Source organism: Balaenoptera musculus, chromosome 3 (assembly GCF_009873245.2).
Source record: "Balaenoptera musculus isolate JJ_BM4_2016_0621 chromosome 3, mBalMus1.pri.v3, whole genome shotgun sequence".
Lineage (NCBI taxonomy): Eukaryota > Metazoa > Chordata > Mammalia > Artiodactyla > Balaenopteridae > Balaenoptera > Balaenoptera musculus.
In genome coordinates, this window is record NC_045787.1 from 63640736 (window position 1) to 63662110 (window position 21375).

The 21375-nt window shown below is 36.8% G+C and overlaps 1 protein-coding gene across 7 annotated transcripts in view; it reads right to left on the reverse strand.

Annotated features, from left to right (window-relative positions):
* SSBP2 (single stranded DNA binding protein 2) overlaps positions 1-21375 on the reverse strand; it is a 304079-nt gene that overhangs the window by 238811 nt on the left and 43893 nt on the right. For 3 of the 7 annotated variants that reach the window (XM_036847746.1, XM_036847742.1, XM_036847744.1), the window contains exon 2: positions 3863-3930. The exons of the other annotated variants lie outside the window; for them this stretch is intronic. In XM_036847746.1, the coding sequence (XP_036703641.1) occupies positions 3863-3930 (68 nt within the window). The remainder of the gene's footprint in view (positions 1-3862; positions 3931-21375) is intronic. 7 annotated transcript variants of the gene reach the window in all.

Genomic DNA, 21375 nt, shown 5'->3' on the forward strand with positions numbered 1-21375 from the left:
AAGAGAAAGTAGCCATTTAATATGAGAAAACATACATCCATCCCAAACTTCAGTGATGAAAACTGATTTTGCCGTCTTCTTACATTTAGCAAGGAAAAAGGAAAAAAAAAGATTCAAACATAAAGCCTTCAAATTAACAAATCCCCACCTGTAGTTTTAAAATTCTTTTGGTTGATTCACTATATGTGCAAAGGTAGAGGGAAGACACAGTAGGAGAATTAACTTCAAAAAACAGCTGTTCCTAATTTCTCTTGAAATTAAACTACTATAACACATTTTGTCTTGGTTATCTCTGTATCTCCAGCACCTAAACTAGTGAGTACCCAATAAATATTTTTTAATGAAGGAATGACTCTCTTAAACCAGGCATGAGGCACTTACAGAATCCTTTGGTTTCCTCTAGTCAAGGCATTCAAAGGGGAAGCGTAAGGAATCTCCTTAGAGACCTACTTTAGCGTTGACCTCCTCGTAGTATCCTTAAGCTTCAGCCTCTCAATAAAATACTATCGTTTAACAGCATGAATGTTACTAAAACAATTCCTTCACACTGATTCCTATCTCTATATACAAAGGGTAATTTTTTTAAAGAAATAAATTAATCCATTTAGTTGTGGGTGGTAGATATCTGTTGTTTTGTTATTTTTAATAAAACAAATCCTCAAAAGACAATAACCTCCCTCTCGCCTACATCCTTAGAGGAAATAAATCAAGGTTAGGAAATAAACAATAAAAAGATTGTAGAGGGCTAGAAAGAGGGCTATTTTATAAAGAATAGTCTAGCTGTTACATTTAACACTGGTGAGTAGTATGTGCTGCAAAATGCTACATCCAAAATCCACTCCCCATCTTTTGTCCTTAAATCCCAGTGTCATTAACTCGAGAAGCCACAGACATAGAGAACTTAGAACAGATTAAGTTCTCCTAACGGACAGTAAAAAGTCATGTGGGATCTAGATTCCTACCCACTGCTATATTTAAAATGGATAACCAACAAGGACCTACTGTACAGCACAGGAAACTCTGCTCAATATTACGTAACAACCTAATCAGGAAAAGAATTTGAAAAAGAATAGACACATGTATATGAATAACTGAGTCACTTTGTTGTACACCTGAAACTAACACAACATTGTTAATCTACTATACTCCAATATAAAATAAAAAGTTTTTAAAAAGTCATGTTGGATTTAGAAAAAAGAACTCTCTTATTCCTGATCCATTGTATAATTCCATTGTTGACTAATGACACGTATCAGTATCCACATGTGTCTCCTAAGTGATAAAATGCCAAGAGTTAGCTGGATCACAGCTAGCTAACAAGTAGCAAGGAGCATTTGGCAGCCACTGAGAGACTGCTCATGGGATTGTAAGTAGTTTAGCAATGAAACTAGATCAGCCTGTTCAAATTTTCAACAGAGCTTACAACCTGGTGCTAAGGAGGTGTGAAAAATTAGAAATCTGTTTCTAACATTGTCTTTTTAAAGTTCTTCATCATAAACAGTGAAGCTAAAAAACAGATTTAGCATGTCAAAAACTGTCTATGCAACCACCCAATAATATTAATATCCAGCCTTCGTTTCAAATTCACTTAGTCTAATTTTTATACTCTCAATATCAGTTTTAGAGACTAGATACTTGATATACATAAAGATATTGAAGATACTAAACAGAATTAAATGTTCTGGTGCAGAGATAATTGCATCAGTTAAGACTGACAGGGAAAGGAGTGAAAGATTTAACAATTATTAAATGGATAGCTGGGCATAAAAAATATTTCTTTGCCGATGTGTCATTGATGTCATAAATGATAGACAAGTAATGCTTGGGAGTATGGATTTGGAATTAAATGATTTGGTGTACTTAGAAATAAAAACACTTGCCTTGTGCAGACAGGCAAATTCATGATTAAAATGACTATCAATAGAGGAAATAAAAAGGCTAATATATAAAAATAAGAATTAATTTAAAACTAATCAAGAGTTTATAGAAATATGGTTATTTATAATATAGAAATATGGTTATTTGTAAAATTTAGTAAAAATTTCTATCCATTCTTTAAAATAATTGTTCTTGCTATAATCTCTCATTTGATTTTTTTTCCATAAATTTATTTATTTATACGTATTTAATTTTGGCTGCATTGGGTCTTCGTTGCTGCACGTGGGCTTTCTCTAGTTGCGGCGAGCGGGGGCTACTCTTCGTTGTGGTGCACGGGCTTCTCATTGCGGTAGCTTCTCTTGTTGCAGAGCACGGGCTCTAGGTGCGCGGACTTCAGTAGTTGTGGCGCACGGACTTAGTTGCTCCAGGGCATGTGGGATCTTTCCAGACCAGGGGTCGAACCCGTGCCCCCTGCATTGGTAGGCGTACTCTTAACTACTGCACCACTCCATCCACTCTTAGAGCTAAGCTATATACATTGGAAATACAGTACTGGGTATACTTGATAATAGCACTTAGTCCATTTCAATCCAGCTTGAAGATTATACATTATACCCATGCTCCCACCTGCCCGTGGAATCTTGATATATATTGTCTGATATACATAGTTCTGTTTGTGTCATCCTTACAGAGAGCAGATTTTCTTTTATATCCACCCAGAATACTAGTAGCTTCCTAACACTTGCTGACCAACCTTGGGAGTCATCCCATACTCAATTTCAACGTATTAACATCAAAATTAACACCAGACACCAGACTTCCACTTATGCCGTGGAGGAGTAAGTGGGACTGAACTTGCCCTCTTGCTGCAGACAACTAGAAAACTGGATATATGAAACAACTGGTTTTAGATACTGGACAACAGGCAGTGCAGACCTGTAAAACTTGCAAAAAGAGGAACATACAAGATTTGAGTCCTATCATAACCCTAGTTTTCTGCCTCAAGGCACATTCCAGAACAAAGTGCAAGGAGGGAACAAATCCAAATACAGCACAGTGGTCTCAAGTTGAAGAGATCAAGGAATTAAACTGGGGAGGATTGAGGCAGCTGGAATTTGTGGGCAGAGTATCAGACAAGAGGGGGCTACACAGCAAAATAACTCCAACAATCTGCATAGGAATCCCTTTGCCCATGTATAGGGTGGAACTCCACCAAGCCAGGCAAAGAACTGTTGCTCACAGAGGGCTGGGAAACCACTAACTACTCACAGGAGAAACTTCAAGAACACTACTCACAACGAACACCAACAGCATTCGGTAGAGACCCATGGGCCACACTTCAGAGGTAGCACTAAACTAGTCCTAAAGTAAAAGTAGACTTACCCTAACCATAGTGTGTAATTTTAACAACCTAAATAAGCTTTTAACACCATGCAGTGTAGCCAGATTAATTTGGCTAGAAAGTAGCTTTAAGTAAAGATAAATATTTTTTAAAAAGTGATACCAAGTATCAAGTCAGAGATATTAAAATAACTTTCAGCTTGGTGAATGACATGGCCACTGGGGGCAAGGGGAGTATGGGAAATCTCTGTACCTTCTGCTCAATTTTGCTATGAACCTAAAACTGCTCTTTCTAAAAAAAGTATTTTTCAAAGCATTTACACTGGGTAATGGGGCTTCTTACTTCCCTCTCTCTGCTGTTCTGTGTTTTGCAAATTTCTATAATCAAGAAAAAATTATTTTAAAACTTAGTCATCAGTTCATATCTCCTTCCCCAAGCTAATTTTAAATTATCTATGTGTAACATTTTCCTCAAGTACAAATGAACAGTAACAGTTTACTCTAATAATAAGTTAATAACCAAGAAAATATCTTCTTTATAAATAATATAAATTACATATCCCAAGAAATTAAGATGAGTGGAAAACATTTAAAAGCAGTCTAATGTTTTTCCTCTGGCTACTAAGCACTGAAAATAACTTACTCAGAATTTCTTCCAGGCTTTACGATTTTTTTTTCTTTTTTCACCTCATGCAGAAGTTTATTGTAGAACTGAAAATAAATTGCATCATTTAAAATCTCTCTCTTCTACTTATTTACAAGACAGAAACAGACTCACAGACTTTGAAAGCAAACTTATGGTTACCAAAAGGGGAAACGTGGTGGGGAGGAATAAATTAGGAGTTTGGTATTAACATATACACACTACTATATACAAAATAGATAATCAACAAGGACCTACTGTAGAGCACAGGGAACTCTGCTCAGTACTCTGTAATAGCCTATATGGGAAAAGAATGTGAAAAAGAATGGATATATGTATATGTTTAACTGAATCACCTTGCTGTACACCTGAAACTAACACAACATTGTAAATCAACTACACTCCAATGTAAAATAAAAAATAAATTAAAAAAAAAAAACAACTCTCTCTCCTTATTTCTGTCTTTTAAAGAGTGCACACAGCAGAAGCTATATGTATAGGCAGCACCTCCTCACCATAAGACATCATTTCTCTGGTGCCCAGCAGGTCACATGCCAGGTGGTTGCAACCCACGCCACAGAACCAAGTCTAAGATCAGCAGTTCAGGACCTACCTTCCTTTCTGAGGCTCTTCAAACTTGGGATCACAGAGGTGAACACTTCATTCTGACTGGGTTTTAGTAACCTGTATCCCCAACAAGTTTAGGGAACTGTAAATCCTCCAATATCCTTCTACTCCCTGCTTCATCAACATTAATAGTCTCCTCACTAAAAGTCTGAGGCTCCCTGATGTGGACTGAAGTCACTATAGCTTATTTCTCTACCCTCAGGTTTCCATGTGATGGGGACTTCTAAGGAGTCCATGAATAGAAATGAGAAGAACTTGATCTGACATTCTTATTTTTCTTAATTCTTCCTGTTAATTCTCTTTTCTAATCTTTGCACATGCTATTTTGGCATTTAGATCTATTCTGCTTTATATCTGCTTTCCTTTAGCACTCACTTTACATTCCCTACTACTTCTTGCACCTTCTTTTTAATTGTTTCACCTTGTTCTAACTTCCTTAACCCCAGCCAAATCTGTATGATCATCTAGCTATAACATATTTGGTGATGTCTTTAGTTAGACCTACTTCATTATTGCCATGTTTAAAGTATCCACATTAATATGCACCATTCATTGAGGCTAGTGCTTGTAATTCATTTTCCACTTTCCCTAGAGGAATTCTGGAAGAGTTTTTCTCATAACAAATTCCAGCAATGTCTCTGATCTGTACTCCTTAGGGCACATGCAGAACAGGGAAGAAATGCTTCAGAAGAATACACCCATAGACACAGGTCCCAGAACTCTTAATACCACAGAAGGAAGTGGGCAGGTGTTTGAAGGAAAAACCCAACTTAGGAAAGACACAGGATAATTCTTCTCTGATTTTCAGAGGGTATAAAATGTATATTTTTAATCCCTATTTGAAGCTATTTTTAAAAAGCTCCATATAAAATAATTAGAACCACAGGGGTTTTGTCTAGGGCTTAATCCATTTCCTAGTATTAGTTTGAAATATTTAGACATTTACAGCATTTGCTCTTTCAGGACATTTATTTATCTCTTTATTAGACAACTCTTAAGCATCTAGTTTGTGTAAAGTATTGAGAACCAATGAAACATCATTAATTTAGGACCCACTAAGGCAGAGTTTGTGGCAATATGGTAAAAGAATGCATCTTTACACTAACAAAGAGTTTAACAAATTAGCAGCATAAAGATAATTCTAAGCATCTAATGTTAGAAAGAAAAACACCTTCAAACATCCTGATAAATTCTACAAATAAACACTTAATGCTCATCACCATCAACAATTAGTAAGCTCCTACCATTGTTCTAGGTCTTGAACCAAAAAAAAAAAAAGAAGAAGACACAAATTTTGCCCTCAAGTAATTTTCAGACTTGTTAATCGGAAGAAAAATATAATTAAAAATAAGATCAGTAACACAAAGTGGCATATGATTGGTGTACAGGCAACAAAACATCAAGAATTCAGAACAGGAAGAGACCACTGTAAGAGACTCTTTACAAAAGGGCTTTAACTGACAGAGGAAATTGTACTTAAGCTAGGTATTAAGGGAAATGGGACAAGCAGGAAGAAAAGAGGACGTTTAAGTAAAGGATAATAGCATGAAAGAATTATCTAAATTATATACAACACTGTGGCCAAAATAAAATTCTCTATGTACCTGAAAGTAATAAAATGTTTCACAAAATATTCCATTATTGAGACAGACTTCTCGTATCACTATGCAATAGAAAGATTTTACTCTATTATATAGAATATGATAGAGTAATAATAGGAACTTATATTTATACTATTTTATAGCTTATAAAATGCATTCACATATGAAAGTGAACATTTAATTATTTAGTAGCAGTTTATAGCAATGTTATTTTATTAAGAATTTCTGTACATAGTTCTCTTTTATTTTTTCAGATTTTTTAAAAATAACCCTTTTTATGTACATTTGTAATTGAGAAAAATGTTCATCTAGAAGGCATTCCCTATGGCATTTCCTAATTAAAATTTAGGTTACCAGGTAAAGCTTTAGAATACAGAAATTTATTTTGTACCCCAAAACATAAGTAAAAACCCACATTTTTTTAAATATCAGAAAGTGGGATCTATATATCTATAAATTTAGATAAAAGTTATTCTGATTCTTCAGTTATATTTGTATCTAAAAATAAATGTTTAAAGTGTATCTCTACATAAGGAGCTAAAATAATCAATAGATAAAAGTGAAAAACAGACAAGGGGAGAAAATAGGATTAAATACAACACGAACCTCTTCTAAATTAATCTCCAGATACTCAATTTCCAGTCAATTGCACTAAGAAGCATTTGGCATCCATGCGTGCCTAAATCAATGAAAAGAGTGACCTAAGAGATCTTGACTTCCTTAAGTCCCAATACAAATAATCAAACTCCTTGATTTTAGATATACAATCACAGCATAATCATCAAATTTGAAAATAAAAGGAGATAACTAATATATTTAGATTCTTGAATCAGTATCCCAAAAGAACAGGCACTCTGAAACACTGCACTAAATCTAATAAGATTAACTTGACAAAAATAAATGTACAATACTGTGCTTGAATCAAAAATCTTGTACAGGATAGACAAATATAACAATAGCCCATATAAAAAGAGAGGTTTTAGCTGACTGCAAGTTTAATATGAATTAATAGTATATTAGACCACCCTGCCAAGAGCTAATTTTACCTTAAATGCATTAACATAGAACTAAAAAAGGAGAGATAATAAATCCTAGAAAGATGAGGGGGAAAAAAAAGACAAGTTGTGAGCAATGGTTGGAAGTATCAGTGATGCATAACCTGCAGAAAGTAAAGACTCAAACACTTAATAGGTTGTCAGCTATTAGAGGGATTGGTCTTATTTTACATGGCTAAAGAGGGTGGAACTAAAACCAATGGGTTAAAGTGCTAAGAAGGCAAATTGTAACTCAACACCTCAAAGACCCTTTTTGTAACCATTAGAGCTATCCAAAAATCTTATAGGCTGAGAAAAGAACCATTTTGGGGTTGGGAGATGTGAGTGTCCAATCTCTGAAAGAGTAAAGGAACAGTACAGGTTAAAGCTGGGGATACTGCAGGGGCTTTATTCATTAAACAGAAGTTTGGATCAGATGAACTTTAAAATACCTCTCAAATACAAGATTACATAATCCTATTATTACTAAAATGTGGCCCAGAGCAATTGAGTGACTTCCAGATCAACAGAACTATTTGGTAAAAGAGTTGAGATTAGGATATATGACTCAGAGCTTAGTCTGCTGTATCTCGAAAAATACTGCAAAACAACATGATTCAACATCTTCCATGAAGAAATTATATTCCCAGGAAATATCACTCTGTGACCAAGTGAAAGATGGAGAAGTGGCAAGCTTACCTGTCAAAGTCAACCTAAGGCAACTGTTAGTACAACCACCACTCCCACCACCCTGCTCCTCCACTCAAACATTAAGAAGATAAACTGTTTCTCCATGATATAAGTCTGTGTCATTCCTATAGATCATGTGGACCAATGTTCCAAGGTTTCCAAACCAAAAATGGAAGATAAAAGCATGCTATCTATACCTATGGGAAAAACCTGACCATACCAGTGAAAGATTAGTCAACTGACTCCATACAAGTTGGTTTGATGGGTAAAAAGCAGAGTTCCAACCAGTAAATGGAAAGAGGCATATTACAATAAAACTCTATCTAAAAGAATAAGCAATTTCTAAACACATTTACTCTTTCCAAATTCTCCCAGATGTTAGCAGAGAATTGCTACATCCTATATTAGTTTAAGCTTTTTAACCTAATCTACCCTATAATTAGAAACCATACTTTTTATTCCAAAACAGTTGAAGGGGATAAATTACACTAATATTGACAATTACAAAGCCAGTTAAATAGAAAATGTGTTATAATAGGTTCATGGTACCAAATCAGATTACTATGCTGTTTCAGTGTTTCCTTGGCATGCCAAGATATAATTTATAGAACGTAAGTAAAATATTTTAGCAAAGGTCTGCCTTCCTTAATTGACTTCCCTAAATGTCTGCAAAATTAAATGTGTTTAAAAGCAGAATAGTCTGCAGATCAACACTGTCAGGTGCACAATCTATTCCTCTATTTTTAACAGTTTCCTTATGATGAACCACAGTAATGTCCAGGAGAAATACCATGGAAGCTCCAAAACAGCAGATTAACTGAATTTACAGAGCTTTAATAAGCTTCTATTCTCCCCCCTCAGTTACACACACACACACACACACACACACACACACACACACACTTCTAACCTCTTCTACAGTACAGACTCTTAGTTGCCTGGAAGGTCTCTCCTCTGAGTAGTGAGAAACAAAATTATTAGCTGGACATATTACTCCTCAGCTAAAAGATAATGTTCCACTATTTCCCTTGAAGCTGGGTGTGTTCACTTGCCTGAAGTTTGGCCAAGGAGATAGAGATTTAAGTTGGAAGACTTACACTAAGGGGTATTGTTCCACATTCCCTTATCCCGCATTCAGCCTATAAGGTTGGAGTGATGTTTCAGCCTCCATCTTGGACCATGAGAATGAGACCACTCTAGGAATGCCAGATGCAATGGACTGAATGTTTGTGTTCCCCCAAAATTGATTTGTTAAAACCCTAATCCCAATGTGATGGTATTTAGAGGTGGGGCCTTTGGGAGGTAATTAGGTCATGAGGGTAGAGTCTTCATAATGGCATTAGTGCCCTGACAGGAAGAGACCAGAGAGCTAGCTAGCTTTCTTTCCATCATGTAAGGACACAACAAGAAGTCAGCAGTCTACAACCTGGAAGAGCATCCTCCCTGGAAACACACTGTGCTGGCACTCTGATCTTGGACTTCCATCCTCCAGAACTGTGAAAAATAAATTTCTGTTCTTCAAAAGCCACTCTGAATATGGTACTTTATTATAGCAGCCCAAGCTGACTAAAACACTAGAATAAAAAGGTAGAAGGGGTATAGATTCCTGACAACTGCATGGAACTGCCATTTCAGCCCTGGATTCTCAACCTTCAGATTTCTTTTATTTAAGAGGAAATAACTTTTAATCTTATTTAGGGTTTCCAATTATGTGCAACCTAATCAACTCCTAACTAGTACATGTGCTGCTAAGTCAGGCTTACTCTCCAGTCTTCCCATAATATGACTTCCACACAACTCTACCTGAACCACTCTTGCTGCATTGTCAAAAGTGGTCACCATGCAATCCTTGTCTTAGTTTACTCCTTTAGTGTATTTGACTCTGGTGATAACTCCCTCAGACTTAAGACCTCAAATCACTCTTTACTCATTCTCCTCCATATCTTAAAACATTGCTTTGTTTTTTCTTTTTCTTTTTTTAAACTCTACAAAATATTTTATTGCTTGGATGTGCAGAATAAATTTAGGAGGCAGAAGAATAAATACTGGCTCTCAAATTTCTTTGCTAGTGATACACAGAATACAAAAGGAATAGTTTGACAAGTTACAATCAGTTCAGTTTGGGATACACCGTTTGAGTATGAGTCTGAAACTCCAAGAAGAGTCCTAGATATAGAATTAAGTTGATTTTTTTCATACAAAATTATCTAGCACAATATATTGATTAATCAATATAATGCCAATTTATAATAACGCCAAGTTCTCATTATATGTGGGTCATTTCTTGAGCACTCTGAACTGTTACACTGACATACAGTACTTGCCCACTCCCATGCCAATATTACACTAGTTTTATTTTTAAAGTCTTGTTATTGCATAAATAAGTCTCCACACCTTATCACTACCACATCTTCTTCTTCCTCTTCAAAACTGTCCTGGCTGTTTTGGCTCTTTTTTTTTTTATATATATACAGCAGGTTCTTATTAGTCATCAATTTATACACATCAGCATATACATGTCAATCCCAATTGCCCACTTCATCACACCACCACCCCCACACCCCCGCGGCTTTCCCCCCTCAGTGTCCATACATTTGTTTTCTACATCTGTGTCTCAATTTCTGCCCTGCAAACCGGTTCATCTGTACCATTTTTCTAGGTTCCACATGTATGCGTTAATATATGATATTTGTTTTACTCCTTCTGACTTACTTCACTCTCTATGACAGTCTCTAGATCCATCCACGTCTCAACAAATGACCCAATTTCATTCCTTTTTATGGCTGAGTGATATTCCATTGTATATATGTACCACATCTTCTTTATCCATTCATCTGTTGATGGGCATTTAGGTTGCTTCCATGACCTGGCTATTGTAAATAGTGCTGCAATGAACATTGGGGTGCATGTGTCTTTTTGAATTATGGTTTTCTCTGGGTATATGCCCAGTAGTGGGATTTAAGGAAACTCCATACTGTTCTCCATAGTGGCTGTATCAATTTACATTTCCACCAACAGTGCAAGAGGGTTCGCTTTTCTCCACGCCCTCTCCAGCATTTGTTGTCTGTACATTTTCTGATGATGCCCATTCTGACTGGTGTGAGGTGATACCTCATTGTACTTTTGATTTGCATTTCTCTAATAATTGATGTTGAGCAGCTTTTCATGTGCTTCTTGGCCATCTGAATGTCTCCTTTGGAGAAATCTCTATTTAGGTCTTCTGCCCATTTTTGGATTGCGCTGTTTGCTTTTTAATATTGAGCTGTAGGAGCTGTTTATATATTTTGGAGATTAATCCTTTGTCCGTTGATTCGTTTGCAAATATTTTCTCCCATTCTGAGGGTTGTCTTTTCGTCTTGTTTATCGTTTCCTTTGCTGTGCAAAAGCTTTGAAGTTTCATTAGGTCCCATTTGTTTCTTTTTGTTTTTATTTCCATTACTTTAGGAGGTGGATCAAAAACGATCTTGCTGTTATTTATGTCAAAGAGTGTTCTTCCTATGTTTTCCTCTAAGAGTTTTATACTGTCCCGTCTTACATTTAGGTCTCGAATCCATTGAGTTTATTTTTGTGTATGGTGTCAGGAATTGTTCTAATTTCATTCTTTTATATGTAGCTGTCCAGCTATCCCAGCACCACTTATTGAAGAGATTGTCTTTTCTCCATTGTATATCCTTGCCTCCTTTGTCATAGATTAGTTGACCATAGGTGCGTGGCTTTATCTCTGGGCTTTCTATCTTGTTCCATTGATCTATGATTCTGTTTTTGTGCCAGTACCATATTGTCTTGATTATTGTAGCTTTGTAGTACGGTCTGAAGTCAGGGAGTCTGATTCCTCCAGCTCCGTTTTTTTCCCTCAAGACTGCTTTGGCTATTTGGGGTGTTTTGTGTCTCCATACAAAATTTAAGATTTTTTGTTCTAGTTCTGTAAAAAATGCCATTGGTACTTTGATAGGGATTGCATTGAATCTGTAGATTGCTTTGGGTAGTATAGTCATTTTCACAATATTGATTCTTCTAATCCAAGAACATGGTATATCTCTCCATCTGTTGGTATCATCTTTAATTTCTTTCATCAGTGTCTTACAGTTTTCTGCATACAGGTCTTTTGTCTCCCTAGGTAGGTTTATTCCTAGGTATTTTATTCTTTTTGTTACAATGGTAATTGGGAGTGTTTCCTTAATTTCTCTTTCAGATTTTTCATCATTACTGTATACGAATGCAAGAGATTTCTGTGCATTAATTTTGTATCCTGCAACTTTACCAAATTCATTGATTAGCTCTAGTAGTTTTCTGGTGGCATCTTTAGGATTCTCTATGTATAGTATCATGTCATCTGCAAACAGTGACCCTTTTACTTCTTCTTTTCCAATTTGTATTCCTTTTTCTTCTCTGATTGCCATGGCTAGGACGTCCAAAACTATGTTGAATAATAGTGGTGAGAGTGGACATCCTTGTCTCGTTCCTGATCTTAGAGGAAATGCTTTCAGTTTTTCTCCATTGAGAATGATGTTTGCTGTGGGTTTGTCGTATATGGCCTTTATTATGTTGAGGTAGGTCCCCTCTATGCCCACTTTCTGGAGAGTTTTTATCATAAATGGGTGTTGAATTTTGTCAAAAGCTTTTTCTGCATCTATTGAGATGATTGTATGGTTTTTATTCTTCAGTTTGTTAATATGGTGTATCACATTGATTGATTTGCATATATTGAAGAATCCTTGCATCCCTGGGATAAATCCCACTTGATCGTGGTGTATGATCCTTTTAATGTGTTGTTGGATTCTGTTTGCTAGTATTTTGTTGAGGATTTTTGCATCTATATTCATCAGTGATACTGGTCTGTAGTTTTCTTTTTTTTGTAGTATCTCTCTCTGGTTTTGGTATCAGGGTGATGGTGGCCTCATAGAATGAGTTTGGGAGTGTTCATCCTCTGCAATTTTTTGGAAGAGTTTGAGAAGGATAGGTGTTAGCTCTTCTCTAAATGTTTGATAGAATTCACCTGTGAAGCCATCTGGTCCTGGACTTTTGTTTGTTGGAAGATTTTTAATCACAGTTTCAATTTCATTACTTGTGATTGGTCTGTTCATATTTTCTATTTCTTCCTGATTCAGTCTTGGAAGGTTATACCTTCTAAGAATTTGTCCATTTCTTCCAGGTTGTCCACTTTATTGGCATAGAGTTGCTTGTAGTAGTGTCTTAGGCTGCTTTGTTATTTCTGCGGTGTCTTGTAACCTCTCCTTTTTCACTTCTAATTTTATTGATTTGAGTCCTCTCCCTCTTTTTCTTGATATGTCTGGCTAATGGTTTATCAATTTTGTTTATCTTCTCAAAAGAACCAGCTTTTAGTTTTATTGATCTTTGCTATTGTTTTCTTTGTTTCTATTTCATTTATTTCTGCTCTGATCTTTATGATTTCTTTCCTTCTGCTAACGTTGGGTTTTGTTTGTTCTTTTTTCTATAGTTCCTTTAGATGTAAGGTTAGATTGTTTATTTGAGATTTTTCTTGTTTCTTGAGGTACGCTTGTATAGCTATAAATCTCCCTCTTAGAACTGCTTTACTGCATCCCATAGGTTTTGGATCATCGTGTTTTCATTGTCATTTGTCTCTAGGTATTTTTTGATTTCCTCTTTGATTTCTTCAGTGATCTCTTGGTTATTTAGTAACGTATTGTTTAGCCTTCATGTGTTTGTGTTTTTTACGTTTCTTTCCCTGTACTTGATTTCTAATCTCATAGCATGGTGGTCAGAAAAGATGCTTGATAATGATTTCAATTTTCTTAAATTTACTGAGGCTTGATTTGTCACCCAAGATGTGATCTATCCTGGAGAATGTTCCGTGTGCACTTGAGAAGAAAGTGTAATCTGCTGTTTTTGGATGGAATGTCCTATTAATATCAATTAAGTCTACCTGGTCTATTGTGTCATTTAAAGCTTGTGTTTCCTAATTTATTTTCATTTTGGATGATCTGTCCATTGGTGTAAGTGAGGTGTTAAAGTCCCCCACTATTACTGTGTTACTTTTGATTTCCTCTTTTATAGCTGTTAGAAGTTGCCTTATGTATTGAGGTGCTCCTATGTTGGGTGCATATATATTTATAATTGTTACATCTTCTTCTTGGATTGATCCCTTGAGCATTATGTAGTGTCCTTCCTTGTCTCTTGTAACATTCTTTATTTTAAAGTCTATTTTATCTGATATGAGTATTGCTACTCTAGCTTTCTTTTGATTTCCATTTGCATGGAATCTTTTTCCATCCCCTCACTTTCAGTCTGTATGTGTCTCTAGGTCTGAAGTGGGTCTCTTGCAGACAGCATATAGATGGGTCTTGTTTTTGTATCCATTCAGCGAGCCTGTGTCTTTTGGTTGGAGCATTTAATCCATTCACATTGAAGGTAATTATCGATATGTATGTTCCTATGACCATTTTCTTAATTGTTTTGGGTTTGTTTTTGTAGGTCCTTTTCTTCTCTTGTGTTTCCCACTTACAGAAGTTCCTTTAGCATTTGTTGTAGAGCTGGTTTGGTGGTGCTGAATTCTCTTAGCTTTTGCTTGTCTGTAAAGCTTTTGATTTCTCCATCGAATCTGAATGAGATCCTTGCTGCGTAGAGTAATGTTGGCTGTACGTTCTTCCCTTTCATCACTTTAAGTATATCATGCCACTCCCTTCTGGCTTGTAGAGTTTGTGCTGAGAAATCAGCTGTTGACCTTATGGGAGCTCCCTTGTATGTTATTTGTCGTTTTTCCCTTGCTGCTTTCAATAATTTTTCTTTGTCTTTAATTTTTGCCAATTTGATTACTATGTGTCTCGGCGAGTTTCTCCTTGTGTTTATCCTGTATGGGACTCTCTGCGCTTTCTGGACTTGGATGGCTATTTCCTTTCCCATGTTAGGGAAGTTTTCGACTATAACCTCTTCAAATATTTTCTTGGGTCCTTTCTCTCTCTTTTCTCCTTCTGGGACCCCTATAATGCGAATGTTGTTGCGTTTAATGTTGTCCCAGAGGTCTCTTAGGGTGTCTTCATTTCTTTTCATTCTTTTTTCTTTAGTCTGTTCCGCAGCAGTGAATTCCACCATTCTGTCTTCCAGGTCACTTATCCGCTCCTCTGCCTCAGTTATTCTGCTATTGATTCCTTCTAGTGTAGTTTTCATTTCAGTTATTGTATTGTTCATCTCTGTTTGTGTGTTCTTTAATTCTTCTAGGTCTTTGTTAAACATTTCTTGCATCTTCTCAATCTTTGCCTCCATTCTTTTTCCGAGGTCCTGAATCATCTTCACTATCATTATTCTGAATTCTTTTTCTGGAAGTTTGCCTATCTCCATTTCATTTAGTTGTTTTTCTGGGGTTTTATCTTGTTCCTTCATCTGGTACATAGCCCTCTGCCTTTTCATCTTGTCTATCTTTCTGTGAATGTGGTTTTTGTTCCACACGCTGCAGGATTGTAGTTCTTCTTGCTTCTGCTGTCTGCCCTCTGGTGGATGAGGCTATCTAAGAGGCTTGTGCACGTTTCTTGATGGGAGGGACTGGTGGTGGGTAGAGCTGCTTCTCTGGTGGGCAGAGCTCAGTAAAACTTTAATCTGCTTGACTGCTGATGGGTGTGGCTGGGTTCCCTCCCTGTTGGTTGTTTGGCCTGAGGCAACCCAACACTGGAACCTACCTGGGCTCTTTGGTGGGGCCAATGGCGGACTCTGGGAGGGCTCACGCCAAGGAGTACTTCCCAGAACTTCTGCTGCCAGTGTCCTTGTCCCCACGGTGAGCCACAGCCACCCCCCGCCTCTGCAGGTAACCCTCTGACAGTAGCAGGTAGGTCTGGTTCAGTCTCCCCTGGGGTCACTGCTCCTTCCCCTGGGTCCCGATGCACACACTACTTTGTGTGTGCCCTCCAAGAGTGGAGTCTCTGTTTCCCCCAGTCCTGTCGAAGTCCTGCAATCAAATCCCACTAGCCTTCAAAGTCTGATTCTCTAGGAATTCCTCCTCCCATTGCCGGACTCCCAGGTTTGGAAGCCTGACGTGGGGCTCAGAACCTTCACTCCAGTGGGTGGACTTCTGTGGTATAAGTGTTCTCCAGTTTGTGAGTCACCCACCCAGCAGTTACGGGACTTGATTTTACTGTGATTGCGCCTCTCCTACTGTCTCATTGTGGCTTCTCCTTTGTCTTTGGATGTGGGGTATCTTTTTTGGTGAGTTCCAGTGTCTTCCTGTCGATGACTGTCCAGCAGCTAGTTGTGATTCTGGTGTTCTCACAAGAGGGAGTGAGAGCACGTCCTTCTACTCCACCATCTTGGTTCAGGACCTCTGCTTTGTTTTTTTCTACAAGCTTTTCTTCCTCCACCTACCCCTAAAATGTTGGCATTCCCTAAGATTACTTCATGGTCCTCTTCTCAATTCTACATGTCTTCCTCAGACGTACTATGCCAGTCAAGAGAAAACAGTCAATGTTGATACTACCAAACCTCTATCTCCAACTCAGAATTTGCTAAAAGCTCCAGGTCAATTTATTCAAATGTTTTCTGAGCACATCCATCTCACTATCCCCTGGGCAACGTACATGCCACATTGCTCTCTGTTCTACCTCTTAGTTAATGATACATATTCATTTAGCTGTCCACACCAAAAACCTGGGAGTAATCCTCAGTTCCTTACTCTTGCCTGATATGCAATCGGTCACTAGGTATTCTAGAGCTTATAGTCTATGGCTCATATCTATCTTCTCTGGCAATGTCCTCACTGTCACTTTCCCAGATTACTGTAATAGTATTTGAACTGGTCTTCCTTTCTCCTATCCTCACTCCTCTCCACTGTGAAGTCAAAAGATCATTACAAAGCATCGATCTCTTAAAGTTGCTTCCTTGGTCATCAGTGGACCCGCATACCTATACGATAAAGGCTGGATACCTAAACATGGCAAATGCAGCCTGCCCAGATTTAGCTATGGCTTCTTTCTACAGTAAAAAGCTGAACAAACTGAAAAGTCAACAAACCTTAGATCTGTAAGAGAGGTGAGGTCGCAAACTACTGCCCCCAAAACTGGAGAGACACACAGGCAGATATAGAGAAATACAACCAAACAGAAAGGAAACCCCTCAAAAGGAACCTACCCAGAACCCAGTGCCTGGGTAGGAAAACCTGTGCTGTAATTGACAAAGTGCTAGAGACTCAGTATGTACAAGTCTGAGAGATTTAAAAAAAAAAAAGGGGGCAACCAGTCATGGAGGGCCTCCATATCATCGTGAGTTTTATCTCCAGGAACCCAACCTGGTTCTTACAGTGAAATTCAGAGAAAAATCCCCTCATGCTTCTAGCAGGGGGTGGGGGGAAGCAACCATTCTGAAATATGCTAGAGCATTCTATTCTTAAAAAGGCCCGCCCTCAGGAGAAACCAGTTTAGAGCCTAAACTGCTGGGGTTTCATCAGAGCCTAACCTACTTGGAGTAAGTGACATACACAACCCCAGCCTCCTCTAGGCATCCTCTCCCACCTAGAAAGTTTAAAAAAAAAAAAAGAAAACCACAAAAACTGAGAAGCACTGGCAAAGTTCACAGTCCAGAAACACAAGCTCACCAAAAGACTGAGACCTAATCCTAGGATTATGGAATATACGGTCCCATCTTTCCACTGTATTACTAAAGGCCTCCTTACTGCAGTTCCTTTTACCCAGCACATCATGTCCACCTTTCAACAAAAAGTTACAAGGCATACAAAAGGACAAAAACACAGTTTGAAGAGACTGAACAAGCATCAAAACCAGAGTCTGATATGGCAAAATGTTGGAATTATCAGACCAAGAATTTTTTAAACTATGATTAATATGCTGACGGCTTTAATGTAAAAAGTAGACAACATGCAAAAACAGATGGCTAATGTAAGCTAACCAGATTATTATTGCTAGAAACTTCTCCCTTTACTTTGACTAAATGACGTTTGACTTATTTTAATAGTGCTTTCTCCTTTTAACGGATTTTATTTTACACTGTTTTTAGTTTATGCTAAATGATATTAACATTTATCTTTGAAAAGATCACAAAGATTATGTAACTTAAAGGAGATTTTAACAAAGACTTTCAAATGCATAAAAGTAACATTTTTAATCCATGTGATATGTAGACATTTAAATATTTCCTAATGATACTAAAGATAAAAAGGAAGCATCAATAAAAAGAAACAGTGTACAGGCAGAACCTGACTTGCAAATGTCAATCCCGTAAATTTGCCGCATCTGAGAAATTCAAGCCCCTGGGCGGGCTGACTGCCAAGATTCCAGTTCCCTTTTGTGCAGCTACTGTTAAACATTCCCCTCCAGTTTCCTGTTCTACCACATCCAACTTATGCTACCGCACTCCTTTAATGCCATCTTGACCCCATCCCAATACTACCCCATCTACCCTCAACTCCCGTTCTTCCTTTTCTAGGTGCAAAAGGTTCTCCATCTCCCGAATGATCTTTCATAGATCAGTCCCCCTGTATGACTACTTCACCCATCCCCCAAACTGCCCAAAGCCCGTATCTCCTTCCTGTCACAGATGCAAGGACACTCATTCTCCTCTTGCCACCATCACTACCACAGTTGGTGAAGAAATCTCTCACTGCCAATGGGTGGGGAAAAAAATTGAAATACTCCCAGTTGTTTAAGGCGTATGGAAATTGGGGTAGTGGAGGGGGGGGAAGGAACATTCTTCAGTTATTGAAATTGTTGTAAAGCGAAATAGAGTGTCTAAATTTTAAATTTACAGTTGAAATTCACATCCCCAAAGACAATGGGAAACCATAATATCGTTAGTTCTGGAATTCAGCTATATTATGGGTACCATTTGGGAACATAATTACAATTTATAATATTTTCTTTGGTGATATGGTCCCTGTATCAAACAAGCCAATTTATAAACCACCTTTTGAAAGACAACCTACCTAAACAATAGGGACAGCATGTAGAGTTATTCTTTCGTATTTTCCCATACTATGAAATAAAAAGTATGGGGAGATAAAACTGTAAGCTGCTGAGGAGCAGGAACCTTGAGTGTCTTGTTCAGCATTTTATCCTGTATCCAGCATTTGACACACTTTAAGCACTCAACAAGTATCTGGAAAAAGAAGGTGGGTGGAGGTTAGGGACAGGGAGAAGCCCAACATCCCCAAGAGTCCTCTTCCATGATGAACTTGTGTCCATGATTAGCTAAGGAAGACTACAGGGCATTTCAGAGATCGAGAAGAAAGGAGTTTTCTTTATCCTTCAGGTTACCTAAGACTAAGTGGCGATTCCTTTTTAAATAATCTTAACTTATTCATGGCCAAAATCTTACCTATCCAGGACAGGCTGTCAAAAATTAGGTCTGTCCAGCTGAAAGATGAGCTGTTAAGTCATCTTTCACTGGTAACACTGCAAGATAACATTATAAATGCTTTCAATTTTAACCAGCCCGAAAAATTAAATGGAGGACTGAGAACATTTTTCTGTATAAAGCTGAGAAGCAGGGGAAAGAAGACTAGCTACAGTAGAAAACTCTTTCAGACTGAATTATCCAGATTGGTTTGTTTTGCTTCAACTTCTTCTTTCATTCACTAAAATAGTTATACTCTTAGGTATGTTTTTATTACAACAGTCGATGACAGCTTCTGCTGGAATTTACAACCTGGTGTTTATTTACATAGAATGCTTCATTAATATCACTTGCCCAATCTTCTATTTTAATTAGATTTACGTAATTTGAAATGAAACAATTGTTTCAGGAAATAAAGCACAAAAAGGGAAATATAGTAGTTAACAACTATGATTACTAGCTTTAATATTTTTAATCTTATTGTTTGTTGAACTACTTAGTAGAAGATTTTGAAGAATAAAGTGAAGCAGGATCTGAGGTTCCATTTCTGCTGTTTGTTGTTCTGGAGACCACTAAAATTCCTTAAAAAAGAAATAAAGTTCTCAAAATAGGCTAGGTAAAACACTGAATTATAATATTACATTGTTACAAGTATAAATCCTTAAATCCAATAATAATTAGTCATATACCCAAATGATACATTAAGATGATTAAATGTATCAAATGAACAAATATTGACATTATAAAAATATAACCATAATTATTTGCCCAAGTAAAATTATTTATCAAAAATCTCATCTATATATCCTTTTGAAAAATAAGTTCTTTACACAGTGTTTTATATCCTAATTAATTTTTATAGTAAATTTCTTTCTCAAGACACTGTATCTCCTCAAAGGTTAAAAATGATATTGAGAAATTTATGTGGCTACTTAAAATACTCAGACTATGATTAACACAGAATATGAATGAACTACAAAGAAAATATACAGAAAGTAAAAGATTTTAAATATAAAATTCCAACCATAAAAATAAGATTATAGTCAAAATTAATTTTAAGAGTTTTTAGTATATTAAGCTTAATTATTCCACTTTATATGTAAACAGTAAAATGGGTGGCCTAATGTACTATGTAATGCTATCTACACTACAGGTATTTAATAAATACTTTTTGTCTGGATGTTCCGCCTATTTCCACATTTCTTAATTTATACTAGTTTTTTTTTTTTAAGGACACAAATTAACTCAAAATAAAAAGGTAAGACAGTGAACACCAAAAGTTATCCTATTTTGAACAAATAACTCATTTTCAGCAATAAGGAAGGGTTGATGGATAACAAGAGGAGTAGAAAGAGAAATGGCATTCATTTAAACTGTGCATGCTTTTGCCAATTTCTGATAAAATAATAAACACCAAACTCCATAGCGCAACTTGTAAAAAAAAATGAAATAGCCAATGGTTGAGAGTAGAGTCCAACAAATCTTTACAATTTTAGTCTGCCAGGAATAAGCTTAAGAAATAATAAAGCAAAAGCACTGGCACATAATTTAAGCTTCTAGGATTTGGCAAAAGAATTCTGATTTAACATGTACTTTGAATGACACTGGCATCCATTAGTTTTTAACTAACTAAACCAATATAACATTTTGTTAGTTTCAAAGTCCTAATTCATCACACATTGTAAAGTGTTAATCTGAGACTGAGAAAGATTCAAGATTCAAGATCAAGATCAAAAGATTCAAGATTCAAAATCAAAACAGGAAAAATATTGCAACAGTCTAAATAAATAATTGCTAAGTGTAATGTAAGGCGGAGTGTTGGTCGTGGTTACTGAATGCTCAATGCATCTACTCTGGATAGCCATTCTTCAATTCCCACATCATGAAAAAACATCCATTGAAAAAATCATTAAGAACTTCCAGGCATCCCTCTGGTGCCACTAGTTTTGCCCAAGATGGCAGCAGAACAGGGAGTTAAAATCATTATCCTACCATCACAGCCTTTACACTCCCTCAAAAATCCTAATCTCTGTAACAAGTGCCACAGCCCTGTCTATGCCTAAACCACAGCAATGAAAAGCATTGCTGGGGGAAAAGTGGAAATGAAGGAAGCAGATTAATTCCTTGGTCTCAGCAAGCATCTTTCTGTTCCACTGGGTTATTTCTAAGCAAGATACAAAAGAGGAAGCCAAAAAAATGATTAATCCAATGGGTGAGTAAAAACTGAAAATATGTATATGAGTAAAAATAA